General features: G+C 39.3%; 1 protein-coding gene across 3 annotated transcripts in view; it reads right to left on the reverse strand.

Annotated features, from left to right (window-relative positions):
• Window positions 1–21,735, reverse strand: part of slc9a1a (solute carrier family 9 member A1a) — a 29,928-nt gene extending 8,193 nt beyond the window's left edge. Inside the window, exons 1-10 of one of the 3 annotated variants that reach the window (XM_085177525.1) lie at window positions 20,954–21,733; window positions 20,565–20,852; window positions 12,094–12,566; window positions 11,450–11,700; window positions 7,797–8,014; window positions 6,656–6,858; window positions 3,830–3,919; window positions 1,569–1,639; window positions 1,066–1,242; window positions 138–261 (exon numbers count right to left, since the gene is read on the reverse strand). In XM_085177525.1, coding sequence (XP_085033651.1) covers window positions 138–261; window positions 1,066–1,242; window positions 1,569–1,639; window positions 3,830–3,919; window positions 6,656–6,858; window positions 7,797–8,014; window positions 11,450–11,700; window positions 12,094–12,566; window positions 20,565–20,847 — 1,890 coding nt within the window. In that variant the 5' untranslated portion in view covers window positions 20,848–20,852; window positions 20,954–21,733. Of the gene's footprint in view, window positions 1–137; window positions 262–1,065; window positions 1,243–1,568; window positions 1,640–3,829; window positions 3,920–6,655; window positions 6,859–7,796; window positions 8,015–11,449; window positions 11,701–12,093; window positions 12,567–20,564 lie in introns of all 3 variants that reach the window. The other 2 variants (XM_085177526.1, XM_085177527.1) reach the window with 2 other exon arrangements.
• Window positions 21,736–23,093: the final 1,358 nt, after the last annotated feature.

Below are 23,093 nucleotides of genomic sequence, written 5' to 3' on the forward strand. Positions count from 1 at the left end.
GGGAGATCCCTTGTGAGCACCAATCAATACTTATTATGGAATGCTTAACTTCCATTGAGACAAAACCAATTTTTCATCCAGATGAGAAACAAGCATATCAATAAAGAGTCTAACTATTCATTTGTAAGCAAAGTTACCCTCTGTCGTGTCCTCTGAAGATTGGTCCTGAGGATTTTCCGGATTTCCTCCTCTTTGTTTTTAGACAGCTGTGGAATAGCTCGCTCTGGTGCAGGCTTGGTAGGAGGCCTGGGCTGGATGTTCCTGACAATGACACAGGGGGGAAAAATAAAATAAAATAACAGAGTGTTTGTATAGCACAACAGTTACACAACTTAAACGTGTATAAACACATCAATGATGCTTAACGATTAGACACATTTGATGAAGCACAGCTACTTCTCTTTCTGCACAACATAACAAAGGATTTTCCTTTGTGTTCATACTACTGTTTCCTACTGTGCATACACCATTTCACAATTGGTGAAGATTGACTCACTTACACTAGAAATTAAGACTGGTCAAGGATTCATTTAGTGATTTATCACTGATTGCTTATCCTTCTTGGATAATACAACTATCCAAGAAGACCTTTACAGTTACCAAACACTCCTTGTTACTTGGTAGAAGAAAAACAAGAGAGAAGGTGTTGTTTATACAAATGTATTAGCAAAGAATCTGTAATGCATCAGTGGCCATTTAAGCATGAGCCATTTGCCTGTCATCAGTCTCCCCAACTTCAAAGCTATGCGCAAACCCAAAAAATAGTAAAAATAGGCTAAAAATGTCTTTAAAAATGTATAATTATGTACGAACACACACACAAAGAATGAGCATATATATGGTCATATGTTCATTTGTGTCTCATGTTTATGATATCAGTGACATTTTTTCCTGTGGTTATGTATTACACCACCATATCAGGCCTTAATGTCACTACTGTTGTACAATTTAGTGAGTAGATGAATTGCGTTCACCTAAATGTTCCCAACACTGTAAAAAACAAACTAACAAACAAAAAACATTACGATAAAAATGACTTTGAGCACGATGCTGTTTAGCACTCACTGCATGGAAACAGTGGAAGGCACAGCAGAAGGCATCTTGATTCCCCCTCCACTCTCCACCAGCTGAATGGCCTGTTTCATCTCCATCTTGTGGTAGAAGGCAATGAGCTGCGGCTCCTTGGAGCGTTCGCCGGCAATCAGGCACTTCTTCACATACTTCTTGTTGAAGCGGTTGAGTCTGAGAGGACGAAGGGAGCGAAAAATTAAGACGGAGACAAAGAGTGAAATACATGAATTAATTACTGGCAACAACATTTCTGCATTTATTGACATAAATAAATAAATGTTGTAATTAGATGAAGAAGAGGCCAAGTTCAACAATTTCAATTTTGACAATTAACAATTTTAAAAAAAAAAGAAAAAGAAAAAAAAAGAGCAACTACTAAATATTTCAAACTAGTCGATACATACAAGTAATTTGTAATAAGTATTGTTACAGTTAGCTATATTTGAGTTATAAAATTAATAATTTTATGTCAGATTGATTCTCTTTAAAATCCATACTTGTCCTTCCAGTGGTGATGTCCATAGTGTCCACAGATATCCTCGATGCCAGTGAGTAAGTGGTCAAGGAACTGGGGATGGGAAAAAGCCACAATAGTTGTTGAAGAGCCTTAAAATTGTACTCCAGAATGAATCAGACTTTCTGGACTCTACTGACCCAGGTCCTCTCTGGGGAGAAGTCTCATATATAGTAAAACAGGCTCAGAGTGGTGCAAAGATGCAAAAAGCAGCCCTCCATCTATTATAAATTACATCCAAAGGAACATATTACATTTACTGGATTTAGAGCAAATTTCTTTTATGTAAGTCACAATTGCAAGTTTCTATATTTTGCATCCCTCCATCTACAGCATACCACTTGAATGTAAAAGTATTTGTCGTGTAACGATGATTACATTCACTCTTATACTACACTCAATACTCAGCTACATCTTGTAATTCTTGCATTACTGCTGTTACATTTGTTGTAAACACCCTCTGAGATTAGTCCGACATCATCATCATCATCATCATCGTTGTAGTAAACAGCAGCAGACAATTCAGGTTAAAACAGAATCTATGAGATATGACCAGCAGCAGCAGCCAGGTGATTGATTTGACAGAATTTCTTAACAGTGGCACCATGCCTGCTCAGAGAACTGAAGAAACACACCAATGGATTTGTTGCTCAGACCGCAGCTGGCTCGCCAATCAGACCGGTGCTCTGACTAAGCCTGCAGATGACAGTCTGACAGTTGGTGTTGCTATGGGAACAAGTCATTAAGCAGAACTGTGCAATCTACTTCTGCTTTGTCAGGAGTAACTGGTTCACATAAAGACTGCCCTGAACAGTGGGGGTTAAAAGGTCTCATTTTTAAAAGCGGCAGCAATGGAAGCTAAATAATGAAAAGATCAATATATAGGGATCCATTCTGTAACGTTCTTCAGCTACAAAATCCTTAACTGTGGGGTTTCTCCTTAGACCAGCTTATGTCTATTCAACACCTCAATACAGAAACCAGTACACGGTGTCCGATTTAACACCACATTATGTAGTGAATATCTTCAGATAATCTTACCATCTCAAGGTGATATTTTCCTTTTCAGCTCTATAGTTATACAAACGGAATATAATTTACACCGATACCACTGCCAAGCCGAGAAATGTATCCCAGCAGCAATGTACTGGGAAATGAAGAAAAGCAACCAAACACAATGGAGATGGCAGAAAATGGGCTAGTATACAGATTATTTGCCACAATATAACTTAGTGCGGAGTTTCCTCAAGCATCTGAGTGAATCTAACCTCTGGTGTTTTACAGTGAAGGGCAAGCCGTTAGGACTGCCTGCTTATTTTGCATCAAAAGCTGGTGACTCATAGATGCCTTTATAGGCACATTATAGTACGCGTCACCAAAAACTAATTTTATGATCCAAGTGTGAATTGACAATCGCTGCGTGTACATCAAACATGCTATACAACTATGCAGTACCACCACAGCGTCAGTAGGTGGGAGCAACGACCAAAGTGTGAAAACCTAACCGACCTCAGAGGCCTCAGCAGTCGAAAAGCATTTCACATATCCTCCTGAGAACCAGGCTATTCATTTATGTCCTCTCTAATGGGAATTTGTTTTTGGTCTATATCTTTTGACTTATTTGAGCTACCCTACCAAGTCCTGATGTACTAAATAGAGGACATCCTCGGCTTTCTCATGTGTTTGGGGGGCCTCTTTTAGCTCCAAAGAGGCAGGAGATCACAAAAAAGTTCAATGGAAAGATTATTTTTTTCCTCAGCTCTCAGGAGGATATTACATAACTACCATTGAAAGGTATGTGTAACACCTTTCTTGCCAAACATATGCTTGTTAGCTTAAGTGGTGATTGCAATTTGCCCATAGGTGTGGCTGCGTGGGTGCCTGGATATCAATTTCTCTGTGTTAGCTCTTATATGGAATGGTGACCTGTCCAGGTTTTACACTGCCTCTCACCCACAGCTGTGATAGGCTCTAGATCACACTGACCCCAAGTTTGATAAGCAGCTAAGAAAAAGGACTGATTCATGGTTGGGTGGATGTTGCACACATTCCTTACAATATAAAGTGGCTCGAGATGACTGTTTGGTGCTACATAAATAAAACTGCATTGAACTGAAATTCCATTAGTTCAAATAATTCCAGTATTTGTCAAAATACATCCCAAAAGGTTCGGACTCATCTGTCTGTGCAATCACTGCAACTGACAGTTGACTGCTGTGAATGGCTGAAGGCAGAGCGCTGTACCTGGGTGTGGATCTCTTCATTAATGGAGCGTTTGGCCTCTTGTTTTTTCTTCACCGCCAGCAGCTCCACCAGGGGTTTGATGGTCATGCCCTTCAAGGAGGATAAGAGGAACAAAACATTATGCAATGTACACACTTCCCTACAGTGGTTAACGTGGTAAAGACAGAAATAAATGCATATCTACCCGTCTGTTCAAACAATTAAAACATATTGTAATGTTTTTCTAACATTTCTGCATCTCTTTGTCAAAGTCATGAAGAAGCTCCACACTTTTTAAATCAGATCAGTCCCGGTTACCGAAATCAGCTGAAGGCTGAGTAGTGTTACAATGCACATTTGTTAGAAAATCCCACAGCACATAATATTTTGCAATGTACAGGAAGTCCCAGATTTCAACAAAATTATGCAAAACTAGTTTGTTACATAGTAAATGTAAAAATGGAGCTAAAAATTTGCATAACACGAACAAGTCTTCTGTGCGGGTCTCCCTTCATCCTCCCTATCTTATAATAAAGCCTAATAATGTTTGTTTTCATGTTTGTAAATGTATCTGCTTTTTAAACTGCAAACATTGTTTCTGTTTTTTGTCCGAGTTATTTCTCAAACATCAGCATCTTTCATTCTCTTAATTAACTTTCACTTAGTTATACTGGAAATGTTCTTATGTTATTATATGGTATGATTGCACCGCTCTGCACCTCGGCAGCTTGAATGTATCATTCTGCTTATTAAATAGATTAAGACAACCATCTGGTTAACGGTAATGGCATAAACTGGATGACAGAGGATTCCTGCTGTTTAATAATACAGGCATGTATGCACAGGAGCCTTTGCCTTTATCACCTCATGTTTACTCCATACATATATAAGGACTAATATACAAGAACATTCAAAGATGACACTCCTTTCTTCAGGGAACTTGCGATTTGATTAAAATGCTGCACTTTCACCTCATTGGCACATCTAATCAATGTCAGACTGGCCCAATAAGACTGGTTGTATTTTTTAACAATTTGCCATCTGAGCCTGAACAAAAGACCCATTATTTTTAGTCTGAGTGAATTTTATCATCTTTCTACACTTGTAATAATGCCTGCTCATAATTACAGAAATATAACACTCTCTGTACTGTAGTTTAACATTTAACTACATTATAAACATCACGAATGTCCTACCAACTTAAATAGTATCTTGAATAAACAGTCATGCCAGTTAAAACATTACTGACACTAAATTAGACATTTAGCCATGACCAAGATCATAAATCCAGACTTGTTAAGGGCTCAGTTCCTAGTGTAATGGCCACGAGGAGACAAACACAAGTACCCCAAAAAAGGGAAATCTCATTCATATGCCGACTGACAACTAAAATAATGAAGATTTTCACTTCATATCAGTAAAACTTCCAAATAACAATGCTCATGCAGATACAGACACAAACTAAACCTTGGAGGTAAAAGAGGCTTCTAATTACAAACTCCCGGTCTGCGCTGGCGACAGAACCAGAGTTCCAGCAGCATGAATAAAATATGTTTGAAATCTAAGTTTTAAAGCCAGAGAATGTGCTTTCAGGGTTTTATTTTAGTTACTGCGTGTCTGGGGCCAAATAACCTCTGAAAATCTTCCTACAATCCCACCTGGAGACTGGTTTATCTGACATGGCTAAGTGATGCACCGCAGTGCTTAAAATAAACAAAACACAATGCATGTGCAACACTGAATGTGTCTTTATCTTGAATTCATGTTTCCAGAACAAAGCTTTCAGAGCAAAACTGCATGTCTTTAGACCCATATCTGTTACTCCTTCACAGTTTTTGCATTTGATCTACAGATTTTCTCACTTGCACTTGTGTTAGCGTACACACCTACAGCACAAAATTACATTTTCAAAAACAGGAGCTCATTATTTTAGTTTAATTCTCTTCATGCATGAATGGTTGCAAAAACATTTGTTCTGAGAGACTAAATTGACAGACAAACAGTACAGGAAACATTCAAACTAGATGTATTAGATGCAAATATACTACACCAAAAGGAGCTCTCTTGCAAGCCAGCATTAATGCTGCTGAGAGATGGACATGAGTGGGTAGAAATACATATCGTGATAACAACTGATGTGATGTCTAACCTACACTTACCAGCCACTTTTCACTGTGGCATTTAAATGATTCTCAGTTGGTATTAAGGGTCCAGAGTGTGCCAAAAATATGTCCCCCCCCTACACCACTACACAACCAGCAGCACTCTGAACACTTAATACAAGGCAGGGTGGATCAATGCTTTCACATTGTTTACACCAAACTCTGACCCCATCGGCAGCAGCACAAGTCAAGACTCAGACCAAACTCCATTTTCCAATCTTCGACTGTCGAATTTTGGCAAGCCTGGGCAAACTGCAGCCTTAGTTTTCAGTTCTTAGCTGACAGGAGTGGTGCTTGGTGTGAATTCCTGCTCTAGGGTTTGAGTTACTGGTGTCTTCCTTTCAGCTCAAAACAGTCTAGTAATTCTCCTCTGATTTCTGGCATCAACAAAGCATTTTTGCCCCATGAACTTCTCTTTATTGGATATTTTCTCTTTTTCAGACCATTCTCTGTAAACTTTAGAGAGGGCTATGTGGGAAAACCAGCTAATTCTGAATGTTAACACCAAGTTTGTCTGGAACTGACAACCATGGCATATTCAAAGTCACCATCCTGATGCCAGATATGAATTTCAGAAGGCCATCTTTACATCTTGACCAGTGCTTAAATGCACTGAGTTGCTGCCGTGTGAGGGGTTTTCTGATTAACAAATAAATAAATACATAAATAAATAGAGTACTCATACCTGAACAAACACAGTGAAAAAAATCACAGTGATAATGGCAGTGAGGAAAATTTCCCTCTCAGGAAAGTGCTCTTTTTTAAGCAGGAAACCAAGGGAGAAGGCAATGGCACCTCGCAGGCCACCGTAGGCTATAATGAACTGATCCTTGGTGGTCAGCTTGACAATGCGGAACTTGTTGATTATAAAGGTCAGACCAACAACACCTGGAAAGAACAGTGTACAAATTAGTCAGGCTTTGTATGTCAGTGATTTTGTAAGTGTTCTAAATGCAATCTTTCTAGTGTCTTTAGATTGCAACAAAAAGTACAGAAATCTCAGAAGATTTCAGAAGAATATCCAACTTTCTCCGTATCTTTCTGTGCTGTTCTAGCTTTGGGTTAACCTCTTAGGGTCAGTTAGAATTAATCTGAGCAATTTTTTCTGCTGTATGAGGAAGGCAAAACATCCACTTAAAAATATTAGGTAATTTTCATGAACACAAATCAACCAAAGCCACTGAAATATGAAAATCTATAGCAGTGACATAAATGACCTGAAAGGTAGAAAAAAAAAACACTCTTCAACACATGAAAAATGCTAAAGCATACACTCTAAAGCATTGAACACCTCAACAACAACAACAAAACAAAAAAACCACTGGAATGATCACAAGACAAGAACAACTTGGAACTGCTTTCCATCACAAGATGCTGTATCATATGATCCAAATAAGATGTGTGTGACTTATGACTGATCATATATATAGTGAGAGAACCCTGCAGTCACTGATACTTTCACTTTCAATGCCAACCCGGCAACACACATATATATAGACACTGGAGAGTATGACAAATCAATAACAAGAAGAACTTGTGACAACTCAGTGGAGAAATCCTCAGCGGCAATTCCACCAACGGCTGTGTAATAACACATGGTGGAAACACTTAATCCCAGTTCTTTTATTAAGAATGCGGCCTTTTTGTGCAAATCACAATGTAACCCAATCGCCTCTTTTGCCAAAGAAAAGAAAAAGCAAACTAACCTTGAACGCTAGCAATATAACAAATATACTCCTCTGTTGCATGACACTATGTCACACTTGAAATTTGCTTTCATGCATATATTTGAAGAAGTCGTGCAAAAATACAGAAGCAGGACTGACCTATAACCCGTGCAACAAGACACAGAATGACTGTGACAGTGACGAAGGTCCAGTTCCAATCGTGAGGTCCAGCAACCGTGGCCACTCCCAGAAAAATAAAGATTAGAGTCTCACTGACACTGCTCCACATTTTCAAGAAGTATTTAATGGTGGTGTGGGACTTGTGGGATATGTTGGCCTCCACATAGGGTCGCATCACCGCGCCGCATGCTATTAACCTGGAAAGAGAAATGGTAATAACAGATTGTTTTTAGATATACAGAAACAATTAATGTGGGGTTATTTTGGTCTCATTTCTCATCCAATTGAAAACATTATTGACCACAATAAAGTCATATAACACAGAACCACTTTATGTTTTAAAAGGAAAACATGGTTAAAAGTAGTATCTAGAGCAGGGCGATATGACCAAAAATATCTATCACGATATGCATTTGAAAATTTGCGATAACGATATAACTGACGATATAATGGACACTAGACAAAATATTTTACAACTCCTCCACTTTATTAGTGCAAAAAAAAACCCTTCAATGTATTTTGCACTTACACAAGCAGCTTTTTATGTGCATTAAAGTTATATAAAAAAAAATTTGCAGTGCAAATGCAAATTCCTTGCTGACAGTTTAACCAAAAGGTATTTCCAGTGGAAATTGGCCGACATATCCTCAGCATAACCATGTATAATATCCACAAAACTTAAAAAGAGGTTATACACACACAAAACACGGTAATGTTATGTTGAAGCACAGTACATATCACTCCGCGAGGCTCCGCCTACGATAGCCGTAATGCTCCGACAATCCATCAAGCGGTGCGGCTTCGTAGCTTAGCAAAGTCGCACTGAAACATATGACAGATTTTCGTGTACGACATAAAATCGTTTCGAGGTCAGTAAACACAACCGGAGTTCATACATAAGGCACACGGGATTATAAGGGGCACTGTCGATTTTCAGAAAAATCAAAGGACTGATTTTAAGTGTGCCGTATTTTCCAAAAAACACGGTAATAACGACGGCCCGCTAGCATGCGCTACCAACAATAGTGCTCTGTTGTGTATCTGAGGGACGAAAGCCAAACCAGTTCCACACCACTGAAGTTGCAGCATTTTTACAAACCAGTTCTGGTTCATAGTTTCATTCAACGATCTACTTTCGCTCTTCTCGTTCTGCGTCGCAGCCATGTGCGTATGTAAACAAAGGCACTGCGCATGCGCGTTTTACCCACATTCTATCGCGATATTTCATTTTCCTATCCTTGCCCAACATTACACCGGTATTACCGTGAACGGTAATGATATAGCCCAGCCCTAGTAGTATCAGTTTTCCTGAGCTGGCAGTTAGAGTGACCACTAAAAAAACAGCTCAGAGTTTCAGTTACGGACTAATTTGGAAAAATAAACAAAGTTATCTCACAATTCCTTTCTGGCAGCCACTTCCCTCTTCTAATCTAGTCTAGTCATGCAATGTTTGTGTGTCAAAAAAGGGCCAAAAGCAACTGACAAATATGCTCAATAATTCACAGCAGCTGGTCAGCATTCCTCCTCCTTGTCAGTATTGCCTTTTCTTTCAAGGTTTTGCAGAAATGATAAAAGGAAATCACATCAATAAGTTCTTTCTTTCCTCTTTCACAGACCAGTAATACAAAAAAAACCAAATCCAGATTTTAATATGACGGGGCAACACAGCTGCAGGCAAGGGATTGTCCTTGAAGCTACATATCCATCATTCCTGACTTAGGGGTGAGACTAACTGCATCAGCACCTCCCGCCAGGAACATCAATAAGACCTGCAATCTTAAACGGCCTGAAAGTAAACAGAAAATCAATTGCTACGTACTACAAGAGCTGATGAAATAGTATGTCAGAAAATGCTATACATGCCACTAAATCCGAGCTTGGTTCAGGTGGCATTAGATTAGATTAGTTTTCCAAACCACTGGCTATATATAGAATATAATTTTCCTGAATGTATATAAGTGTAATTTTCACCCAGTGGTAAGAATATATAAAGATTATGGCATCTAAACACTGAGGAGAGGTCCAGTACAACATAAGAGTATCTCACTCAATGTAACGCTATGTTGGAATCAGGAAGAACTTCTTCTTTGTAACTACTTTCCATGGGTGATGAAATTCAGTTTTTCCCCAAACGATCAGTCATTTCGGATTTCAGCTCAGATGTGTAGCCATGCCATTATACTGCTTGCTGGGGTTCTAAGAGTGCAGTGGAGTGAAGTGAGAACAATTCAACATGTTTCTCCATTTGTTGTACAGTTGTACAAGCAATAAGTGTGGAGAAAAACCCCCTGCCAAAAAACAAGACATCATTCTGGCAGCTTTATGGCTGCGATAGTCCCACCCACAGCACTGATTAGCCAACATCCAACATGGGTCAGGTTCCGCTTCAGGTTTCAGACTGTTCTTAAACAACAAAAAAAAACCCAAAAAAAACCAAAACAAAACTAAACTGAAAAAAAACACTATAAAGACATTAAAAGAGGGATTAAAGAACCAGAGTTAAAATCTATTAATTTCTACTAATGAAGGTCGGCTGGATCATTCACATTGTAAGTGAATGAAACAGTTAAATATAATTTGGTGATCTCTCCCTGGTTTACATACACTTCAGACATTCTCATTCTTAACAGGTGAATTAAACGTGTCACAATGCCAGACAAGCCAGTCATCTTGATTAAGTGGATGAATTTAAACATATGTCCCAACCAGTAAGGGACTGGTGAGGTTGTTATTGACAGTGATCATTTTATTTTGATTGCATTTCATTTACTTACTTTTCTGATTAGGCCACTGCAACCCCTGTTTTTGGTAGCGGAGCAGTTTCTACACCACCCAATCACCAGTGCAACTATGTTTCAACAGCCTACTAATAACATCCGATCACTGTGAAGTCTCTCAGCCTGGTGTTTCGCTTGTTTCAGTTTCTTAACATGTGGAGCTATGAAGCATTAGATAAAACAACAGGCCAAAGGTGACAAAGTTTATGGTATTTAGAGACTTGGACATGGACAATTCTACATTCAGTTTAACTGGAAATTGCTTGCTTAGTGTCTTGCTGCACTGGTCACAATGTGTACTAGGTTTCACTGGAATAATAATAATAATAATAATAATAATGGATTGCATTTATATATCTTGTAACTGGAAGGTTGCCGGTTCAATCCCCAGCTCTGTCTTGGTCGTTGTGTCTTTGGGCAAGACACTTCACCTACCCCCTACTGGTGATGGCCAGAGGCGATATGGCAGCCTCGCTTCTGTCAGTCTGCCCCAGGGCAGCTGTGGCTACAACTGTAGCTTGCCTCCACCAGTGTGTGAATGTGAGAGTGAATGAATAGTGGAATTGTAAAGCGCTTTGAGGGTCTCAAAAAGCGCTATATAAATGCAACCCATTATTATTACTCGAGTACCATGAATTTCAACTTAGCAGTGGTACAATTACTGTAAATTTACACAACTTTGAATCACTTAAAATTCAGTGATATTGCACAGTAAAACTGAATAATCTTATTCATTATATAGAGTAATACTGAGATTCAATTTTGCCATATCCTGCATGTAGAACACAATCTGACAATGTGTTATAACGCTGGGGTTTTCGTGGGTTGTTATATACCAGACTTGAACAAACTTACGCCATGATGCCGGAGAGGTGGAATATCTCAGCAGACAGGTAGGCCATGTAGCTGTACAAAAAGACAAAAAGAGGCTCGATGACGCGCGTGTGGGACGTGAAGCGTGAGGTGAAGGCAGCGAGGATCCCGTACAGAACTCCAACTAGAACGCCACCCAGGGCGACTACAAAGAAGGAGATGACTCCCAGGAAGCCTTTCAACAACGTCACTGAGCCAGTGCCTGAAAACTCCTCAAAAAGGTGGTACAATACCTACGAGAGGGAGAGTGAAAGAGGGAAGAAAAACTGAATAACGAAAAAAAAGGTACTAACTAATGAATATGAATTGGTAGGAGAATAGTTTAAGAAACAGGATTATGATGGGTGATAAGGACATGAACTAATGTCTTAGTCAATCCAGTCAAGGGGCTAAGGATAGAATGTATTGTTTGCAGACAGTGAAGCTCCTTTTATTTTTTAATATGAAAATAAATTTGGCCTCTGGGCTGGTTACACGTTGTATGAATAAAATGTATATACTAGTCCCTGTTATCCCAGGTAAACAAATCAGCAGAATGCCAAATGCCAAACAGTTTTAGCCTGAAAAATGTCTGCCTCATATATATCAGTCTACTGTACTACTTAGACTCCAGTTTGGTCACTCACCACAGTTACGGCATCATTGAGTAGTGATTCGCCAAACACCAGGATGTGCAAGAGCTCATTGATGTGGATCTCCTCAAACACAGCAAGCACAGCAACAGGATCCACAGCTGATATGATGGAACCAAAGAGCAGGCACTGCAGAAGCCCTATTCTGCTAAGAATTGAACTGGTTTCTGTACCAATCTGACACACACCATATAGCAAGCCCCCAACAAAGAAGGCATTCCAAAGAGTACCCACGACAGCAAATATCAGGATTGTGCCCAGGTTCTCCATGAAGGGACGGATGGGCAGGAAGTAGCCAGCATCCAGGATAATGGGGGGCAGCAGGATGTAAAAAAAACATGTAGAGTCCATCACTGGTGGGACTGTTTCACCAGTACCTCTGATGATTCCCCCTACCAGCAAGCCCACCACGATCAACAGGCAGCTCTCTGGCACAATGTTGGATAAGTGAGGAACCAGATGGAACCCTGGATGGAAACAAAAGAAGAGACAATATTATATAAGGAAACAGCAAACATGAACAAGTGCTTGATATGAGCAGCAGAAGGTTTGTATATATAGTATTGACCACCTGTACACACTGTCAACTACAAAACAGATGTAATACAAATTCAATGTATAAATCGAAGGAAATGGATCTTAAGTGAAAATAAAAATAATTGTGTTGGTTTATGGGTTAAATGTTAAGTAATAAACAAATAGTGTGGACACACCCTGAAATTAACCGGAATTATTTCGAGCTCTTTTCTGCTTTACAGAGATTACACAGAACTAACATGTCAACCCCAAACCACAAGCAATCATCTGTAACATACAGCACTTATGTGTTATGCTACCACCCACACAGCTAATTCCTTCTTGTGCTTTAGATTTATTTCATTTATTTATTTTTTTAAATAGTGCACAAAAAATAAGCTCCTGAATTTATTCATCACTGTTAACATCAGCATGAAATGCACCATTCTGCACTGGTGATATAGGCAGGAAATGCAAAAGGAAGAATTTTGTGTGGGCTGTATAGACTTGCCAAAGCTTGCCTGTCCTCACGTACTCATTCCAACATCTTAATAAAAAAATAAATAAAAATAACTGCAGCTGCTGGTATGTTAAAGACCTGTGTAACCCCTGATCCTAATACCATCACCTTATGTACTCTTGAAGGAAAAAAATGAAAATAACATGCAAAAGATATAATGTAGACAGATCTTGAGAGACACAAGAGACCAACAAAGTCAAGCGTGCAGTTTAAATAAAGTTACTATCGCCCTACGTTCAGGACATGAAACAATACATAAGTGCTATATTTTACCTTTATTTTTATTATTTAATTTACATTAAATTTTTATTTGATCAGCTAATCTAATTTGGTGGGCATTCCAGAGAACTGAAATAACCTTTCCCAATCAGGTGCTATTGCTTGAGGCTACATAGCTCATGTCACGGCACAGAGTCTGTCAATACTGTATGCTCACAGTAAGACTTTGCCACTCCCAAAAAACAACATATGTATATATGTGTATTTGAAAGCCTATCTTTCTGATTATCAAAATACATACACAAGTTGCCTATCCATGTTGAGGCAATGGAACAACTGCAACTTTTGGAAAAACAGTAAATAAAGACTTCAAAGGGACAGCAGTAGGCATCCCACAGTGGGGCTGTTTTTACTATACACAGGTATGTGTCAGTATTTTGCTGGCAGTGTAATAAATAACACAGCATAAACAGAAACTTAAACCGGGCAGGGTTACAACAACACGTCCAGACAAAACAATATTTTTGGGAAAGATCATTTTACACTGTAAATCAATAAATTTGGTATTTTAATATTGAATACATTCATCTAAAATAGCACATGTGAAACTATCAGTGAGCAACATAGTTACAAAGTTCAATCATCATAGGACAAAAGTGGTTGGTTGACTGAAAGCAGTACCACCTGAAATAATAGCTGCTGGATTTGTACCCCTCTTTTGAACAAGGAGAGATGAGGCATGAAGATGGTCCCTCTGATCGGCTTACTTTTACACAATGTGATTAATGGCACGCTAAATGAATGTTGACCAATTAGTGCATAGTCCAGAATGTGCTCAGTTATAATACAGGTTGTTTCTCATGTAAATATCAGACCTTCATGCCAGTACGCACGTTTATTGCTACAACGCAACGCATCATTTATAGTGAAAGCACATAAGCATACATGTCTTAACGGTATGTAAAACACCAGCATCACAAGTTACAAGTTGGGCATTTGTGAGGGTGGTCTTGGTGTGTTTCCCGCTAGGGCAGCTTGAGCACAACATTAACAGTGTTTCAGAAAAAGAAAGCTCAACAAGTGCATGTCTGTGTGTCACACAGCTGCAGGATTAGAGGCTTTATCTTAACTGGTCTAAGAAGACTTCATTTCCCCACGATAAGATGCCAGAACTCAAGTGCTGCTCTTTCAAATAACCTTAATATAAAAAGAAAAAGAGCGTCACCTAAACCTCCTGGGAAGCTCAGTATCCAACTGGGTCAACAAAGATATTCTATGAGAACGGCTTGAACACAGTAAACAAGAACTTTATGAAATTTCAGCCAAAACGATGGGATGTGAGCAGGATGGAAATTCCGCTGCTCTTTCTGGAATTTTCCAAAACACAGTGTCTTCTCAGAAGAGAGGGTTGATGTGCTCTCAAGAGGCTTCGAATATAAAGCTAAATTAGCACCACAAATTAGCACCTTGGTGATTACAACATCTCGACTCCCATAGACACGGTTACATAACTACAAAGCTTCGTCTAAACGTGTTGCTGGCATCAACACTACAGGGATATCTGTTAGTGTGGGGGACATCAAATTACACAAATCAGCCTGCACACCCCAAGCTAAGCTAATTGGTACTCAGCTGAACAGAATTTAAAGTGAAAGGCCTTCCTCAGAATTAATACCCATGATAACATTTTACACAAAAATGCCTGCCAACAACTGTGGTAGGTCATATCCATTTATCCTTTTGCTTCCTTGATAATGCATAAATAATTGCAACCATTTCAAGTAATTTTGAAGTTACTGTTCTAAATTTCTAAATCATTCATGGGTGACTGTGCATGCTGGACATGTATGCCACTATCATTACAGACCCTTCTAAATATAAAATTCTGAACACATGCAATATTGGGGGCTAAAGGTTAGGGGTGGGGGAAAAAATCGATACTGTGTAGTATCGTGATATTTTGTTTGCTAATAATGTATCGATACAGGGACAGCAGAAATCGATATTTTGTTACAAAAAATGTTTTTGTGGACTGGAACATGCTCTGACTTTTCTGAGCAAGAATCCTGACATTCCTTCACTGTCCAAATGTGTTTAACTTTTTTTTTGGCAGCAATAAATATGTTTTATTTTAATTAAGTTTAAAACTTTTTTATTTAATGTAAAATTATATTTTGTTTTAATTTACTTTCAAATTCTTCAGTTGCTGAAGGGGCTGCATAGTTTTCATAAATTTCATAGTTCAGAATAGCTATAATTGTACCAGATGGTAAGTTGGACTAGACTGTAATACAAACCGTTCAGTTTGTCAACAATAAAACTGACTGAAATGAGAGAAAGACTGAGTGCGAGACTTTATTATTAGATAAAATGAATATTGATAAAGTTTACCTTTATGTACAGAATCTGAATATCGCAAAATATTTTTAAAAATTGCAATAATATCGTATCGTGCGTTAAGTATTGTGATAATATCGTATCGTGGGATGTATGGTGATTCCCACCTCTACTAAAGGTTAAGTTAAAGTAGACTGAACAATCCATCCTAAGCTAAGTGTTGACAGCACATTGTTAAATCTCTTAAGCACAACTCCAACTATGGCCTTCAGCAATCATCTAATGAAGGGTAATAACACAGAAGATAAGAGAGAAAAGGAGGGAAGTGAACTTCAAAGAACACTGGCACAAGCTGGTACACAACTCTATTATGATTAAGACATGGGTATGTAGGAAATAAGTGTCTGAAAGGCCATGTAGTGTGTAAGATAATAAAGACTTTTTTCATGCCATGTTCTTAAAGTAGAAGATTAGGCAGTTTCTCATGGCTGCTTTTCAATAAGGGCAGCTGCTGTGTCCTTGCCCCATTGCCTCCTGGGAGCCTTTATGCAACAAGGTTATTGAAAACTAGCAAAGGGTAACAGCTCTTTCAATTCTGGATGCGTAGCCAGTGTCAGTACTGCCTAGTACGAACTACACTGTCATTCCCAAAACCAGGAAGTGTGCCCTGTTGCCAGGTAACTTACTACAAACCACTGGCAACCAAATCAGCTGCATTAAACAGACACAAAAGATAGCAAACATATTTAAAGAGTTTCTTTGTTTAAAATAGTGACGTTCATCTGGTCTCCTTTGTAGTAATTGTGATACGGCAGGCAGCTTTCCAACACCATAACATTGGCGTTCACAGTGAGGCCAAGATTTGCATGTATTTTAGTGAGATGCAGTCCCAGTTAGGTGTTGTATAAAAGTTGTTGTGAGTTATTGTTCAGTGCAGACCATTGGGGTCAAGTTGCTTGTGGAACACAGCATTGTTTTTGAATTATTTATTACGGCCTTGTGGTGGTATAATTTAGTATGATCCCTGACGTCATATCTTTACAAAACAGCCGCAGGGGTTTCCTTGCAAGGATATGATTCTGAGTTTTGTCTTCTACTATAACAACTGAGTGGAGTACAATTCAGTGAGCATAACTAGTGTCAGTTGAACACAGGTTTTTAAGCGAATAGATTGAGGTTTTAAACACTGAAAGCAGTGAAAAAGAAAAGGATGAAAATTCGATGTGGTTGCCTGATTTGCCATGACTTACTTTATAATATTAGTAAAGCAACTTTCTTTCTATGGCTGTTTATTGCATTTATCTACCCATGAGGCAATTTTCTACATTAAACTGAGATATAGCTGATTATATCTGATTATAAATCATTAAACCAGTTGGTCAATATGTCCAATTGCTTTAAAAGCCTTTTGCATGAACACACTTGGTATTTACTGTAAGCATTTTTAAGCAAAGATATTTATCTGTAAGTGTGGCAGGTCAGTACTTTTCTTTGTTAAAAAAATCTGGGCTTGGTTTTAATAAATAACACCATACAGGTATGTGGAGTAGACTTTGTGACAGAGTGAGTCATTCTTTGCCAAGGGTTTGGTTTCAAATTCTGTACTGGGAATATTTCCCACACAACCTAAGGCCCATATCTAACTTGTTTAGTTCTACTGCAAAAATCAAGAATCACGTCTTAGGCCGCACACTCTTTACAACTTGAATTACTCATAAGGCAGGCCTTGGTTGACTCTCGCAGGCTGCTTCAACAATATATAGTAGCTGGAAAAAAAAAACCCAAAAAAAACCCCAAAACCTACAATGAGAGAAAAAAAATATATATATATATTGTGAGCGTCACCTGGGGGATTATTTACTAAGCAAACAAATTAGCCTAACAGCCTCAGAATCTTGACTCAAGACACAGTTTCTAGTGATTACAAGTCACAAAAGGGAACAAATCAAACCACAAGCTTGCAATCCCTCAAGTTTAAAAACGGGAAGGAAACAAAGACGTCACCACAGACATGAAAACAGTTAGAAGTGCGAAAAGGTACCACAAAAGACATGTAACACCATCAGCAATTTTATCAACTGCTGGAGCTGCAGTACTGGGTTGAGTTTTGGCACTGATTATGTTCTTCTTCTCATTGTTTAACAAGGCCATATTTCTTTAGTTAACATCAACAAAACCGTGCACTTACATATATGCCCACTCAATGTGGCATTTTCTGAGCAATGGAAATGCATGCTTTCATTCACTTAACATTTAAGCCACAGTGATTCATAACCATAGTTTGTATAGCCAAAAAAAAACAAAAAAAAAACAAAAAAAACACCTTTATTACATTGCTCTTTAGTTTTGGACTCTGAATTCTGCCGTCTCACTGTTAGCATTTTGGCCACTGCAATGCTAGTGTTTTGAAACCGGAACTTACCATATTTGGAGAGAGGGTGGAGTGTTAACTTATAAGCTAACGTTGGCTAACAAGCTGCCTCCAGAAACTGTAATGTTACAATGCACAGACACAAGTATCTGCTAATTTACTAGGACAGGCTAATAATATACTAGTATTTAACTCTGGCTGAGGGAAAACAAACTTCCTGCCCTGTAACCCCAACAGCTATTTGTCTAATAAATCCATAAATGCTCTAAAATGAACAAAGAACACAAAAACTGAGGATAGGCCTGGTTCACAGACTAAAATTAGATGAGGTGAGGCCTCCCAAACACCAATCGGCTACAGTTTCCTTTGTCAAGAAAACTGTCAGTCAAAGCGGTCACACCCCTTTTTCCACTATGCAGATAGACAACTTAAAGGAGAGGGAACTATCCATATAGGCCAAAACTGTTCTTTTTAGAGTTATTATTGCAGTTATAAACATTGCAGTTCTGCTAGAAGAACTGCAATGTTTTACAGCCATGGGGGCTTGTTTTTTTTTGGGGGTTTTTTTGTTTGTTTTTTTTATGAGAGAGGATAGGAAATCTGTGTTGGTATTGTTTTACTCTTTTATCTATCACTACAAAGCCTATATCACACAATCACAAATCTGCTTACAACTTAAAAAAAGGCAATGGCCATTTCATGTTAGGATCTATTCTTTTTTTTTTCTTCCCTACAAGAAATAAATAAGGTTCAGGTTGCAATCTAATTTCTACTAAGTAACAAATTACACTCATGCTAAATGTGGAAAGAAATTCAGCTAAAGCATATTTTTCATCCCGATTAAAGAAAACATAATTTAAAAAAAAAAAATGGATGCTTGCAAACACAGCCTTGGTCTTAACAAAAAAACAATATGTTTTTATGAGAACTATATATATATATAGAGGGCACTTCAAGTGGACTTAGCTTTGGGGTCACAAGATAAGATATGATATTTGTGGTACAGTGTTTATGGCCTGATTACAGAGACAAAGATAGATACCTTGTGAATATAAAGGCTTTGACTCTTAACCAGTGTTTACGGTAATGGCAGCTTGTCAGTTAAATTGCATCCCCTGGTTCTGATTCATGTGAGAAGATTTGGGGGTGGCTATAATCAATTTATCTAAAGTACTCAGTTGAAAAAAGGCAGAGAAAAGGCACCATGCACAGTCAAGGTTGCTTCAGAGACAAATGGTCTGTGAATGTGCTTTTTTGCTTGTAAGATATAAATTCAGTGAACATGAATCAGAGACACGGCTGAGGCAGAGCAGGGTAGCAGCCACTTTTTATCACTTTGATCTTTTGTTCAGAGCCCATTTTAAGTAGTCAAGGGATAATCGGAGGCTTAAGGTCACCACTGTCCGCTGCTGCTGTCAGCCTACACATTCATCTAGTCTAATTTTTTTAATTTGCCTTTCTTCGACTTTCTGTACTTTCCTCATTCCTTCTGCTCACACTTTCTGCTAATGCTCATCTATCATTTTTACTCTGTGTCCTTGAGCTGCATCCTAACAAGTAAGCTACCCAAACCAGGTGGACCCTCTTCCTGTCCTCTCCCCTGAGATACTGGGCTTCTTGCCCAGACAGTGAGGCAGTATCCTCCCTGGCTACAGGCTGCTGCTCAGTCAGGCCCCTGATGTCACAGGCAAGTGACAAGCTGCTGGCTCTCATAATTTAAAAAAAAGAAAAAAAGAAAAAAGAGATGGCTCAGGACAATGCAGTGTTCTGTAGAAAGCAGAAAGCCAGGAGAAATTGATGGTAAAGACAGTATAAAGGAGAACACAAACAGTAAGGGGGAAAAAAATCAAGCTGCTTCTGAAACATTTCTCAGGACAATACTGCAAGGTAGAGGTAGGGCCCCACAGTGCTGAAGACTAAATATCCAGACTGCTGTATCAGGTTGCTTAGTCATCATTGTAGAAGGGAGTGAATATAGCTCTTAAACATCTTCACCACATGACAGTGGCATATCTGATGAGTAATCTTCCTGAACAGCAATATTGATTTGCCCTCTCACAGACTGAGCTGAGCTATTTTGAGCAAACTAGTTAAGTCTGCATACCAGAGTAATCATTAATGCACAACACAAGTAGGATGGCCAAGGGGTCAAACATGATGCTTTAAGATTATGGTTGTTTTTTGTTTTAAAAGAAAAAAAAGATTATGGTTGGTTTGCTTGACAACTTCCATTCCATGTGATTTATCTGTGCGATCTACTATCTGATCACCAGGAAAACTGCACTTTAACTCAACTCTTTTGATTCAAATGTGCCGTCTATGAACTGTAATTCTGCATGTTTTTCATAATGTAATTATTCACCTGAAAAACTGGTTGTTACCTGATGTAGGAGAGACTTATAGAATTTGGATAAATAAGGTAACACTAAATCAGGTATTTCCAGAAAAGGCTGCACTCATACTGACAGGTCACGTGGAGCTTTCACATAACATCACACTCACCTAATTTCATCAAAGAGGCAAGGAGGACCCATAATGAGATTTCAAACGGGACCCGTACGTTTTTGTAGTTCAAGTCTAGCACAGGGAAAGCCTTTCCAGTGTTGTTGTGACTGCCATGGTCAGTCGCTTTGTGGCCGCCCGAGTGTGCCGTGGTAGGAGAATGCTGGTCGGAGCTGGCAACAGCGACGGTAAACACGGAGCCCTCCAGAAACACTAAAACCATCACCAAGAACAGTCCACGAAGCCGGCCCGAAGCCCCGTGTGACACAGTCCTGGAAGGCATTACTGCTGAAAAACAAAGGCGACCTTGAATGAAAATGAATCCGAGTTTGTTTGGTTTTTTTTAACAAGTCGGCTTGAAAAACCGGACAAGTTTAAGGAAGTTGTACCAGTTATCACTTCGTAGTGTCGCGTTAGTTAAAACTCGTCAACCGTAGAAGATTCTGACAGTCAGTTCGTCAAACTGACACTGAAGCAAAGCGAAACCGAACCAGACCCCTCATTATGTCAGTTAACGTTAGCTAGCTAGACTTCTTCGCTTGTTGTAGCCAGGTAAACAGCCGCTTCCAGCACAGGACGTTGTGGAAAGAAAGCAGGAAACGCCAAGATGCTGAAAGAGTGTCTTTTTTTCCTTTTACAACAGCCCAGTGACCTCAGTTGCTCTTCGTAGCGGCGTTTCACAAGTTTGTCCGTTTCCTTGTCATTGACTATCAACGTCTTCTTCGGTGGAAGATGTCATCGTTGATGCTGGAGGTAAACGAGGCACAGCGGCATCCCTTCAGCGTCTCCTCTCTCCCCCTCCTACCTAAGACAGTCGTCCGTGAGGCGGCCGTGCTCAGATACTGACCTTGAATAGAAGCTACACGACAGCTGCCACATTATGTGTTCACCGTGCGCCCCGACTACACCAACTTTTTTATATTAACCTTCGTGTGTTCCGCATCTCCACGGTATGTCCGGAGAGACGAGACACTGTGCTGAGCTCAGACGGAGGATGCGAGGGGTGGGGGTACTTGTGCGTATGCTCCCCCTCTGCCTCGGAGGCTTTTTTTCCCCGTGGTGTCAAACCAAGTGGCGACTTGACTTGTCTGCAGCTGTATTATAGCCTCATACAGCCTTCAAAAAGCACACCCTTTCGCGGAGCTTTAGTGGGTGGGATGAGGAGTAGAGTGAAGTGGGGCAGGGGGTGGGGCGTCCGCGTATAGTGACACCTATAGGAAAGGAGGTTTAAGGTGCGGGATCTCCACAGCGTTTCTCCTCTGCACGCCTACTCTTGAATGAGCTGTGTGGAGCCTGATATTGTTGGCATGTGGGTGCAGCTGGGAGGCCAAAGATCAGGGTTAACTACAAACAAGAGTTCAGAAAGCATTGTTCATTAGGGATGCTTCAAATAAAACCATAGTGTTTTGTGCCTTTGCCTTAAGCCAAATAAAGTCTGGGGATGCAATTTTAATTCTCAATTGAAGCATGGTGAGCAGTGATATTTATAATACATAATTAGTAATGTGATAGCTGCATAGTGAGGGGTCAGTGGTCAATTTCAGCTGCCAGCTGCAGCCCACAGAGGTCTCAATATGCCATTCAAGGACACATATCTAGAGTGCATGCTTGCTATTGTGAGAAATGTAGTTGTAAAAAAACCAAAACTCTCTCTGTGGGAGTGGCTATGCAAGTTACAAATAATGACTCAGCACTTTTCTAGTGATTTTCCAAACACACCTGTCAGATTTAGCAACATGTAATTTCCTGCTGCATCGCAACGGTTGCTTCTGTTTGAGTTTCAATCCCAGTCTTTCTGTGCTTAAAGGATACCCTGATGGAGTTGACACACGACCCTGAGTGCATAAAGAAAGCTAGAAGGTAGTTCATTTTTGTCAAATGGACGAATTGCAAAAACAAAAAAGACTAAAGAACCAATCCATAAAATTTGCGGTAGATTGATTTTTTTAAAACTTATTTACTTTTTCACTTTTTTTCCCAAAGAATCACAAAAATTAGATCACGCTAAAACAGGAAATGAAAAGCGACATGAGCTGATTGTAGATTTGCGCTCATGTAACTGGACATTTAGATAAGAAACTTTCCAGTGAAAAGAAGATGTTAATTTTCTACGTCCAACCTGCAAAACAAAAGTAACTTAGATCACGTCTAGTCTGTCAGAATGATTGTGAGTGTGCCATTAATAAGGTATGGTTACTGCTGATAACAGTGTACTGCATTACACCCACCACTTAAACTCTGTGTCAGTCAGAGTTCAGGTGACAAAGCGTCTGTGCTGTTTGTCGCTTATTTCTTAATATCTTTATAACACTTTATAACTATAAGGCGTTGGTTTTTACAGCTCTTTGTTGTGGTTTCTATGGCGCTTCATGGTTTCTATCAGTTACTTACATCAGGGGGACCACAGAGCCTGCTTCCCCTTTACTGTGGCTAACAGCCTTTGTGGTGGCAATAGATTACTGTCCGTTAATCACTGATTTCTTCTCTGGTACTAAAAGTATACACTATATACTATGTTTATGTACTACT

The sequence above is a fragment of the Neolamprologus multifasciatus genome, chromosome 11 (genome assembly GCF_963576455.1).
Source record: "Neolamprologus multifasciatus chromosome 11, fNeoMul1.2, whole genome shotgun sequence".
Classification (NCBI taxonomy): Eukaryota; Metazoa; Chordata; class Actinopteri; order Cichliformes; family Cichlidae; genus Neolamprologus; species Neolamprologus multifasciatus.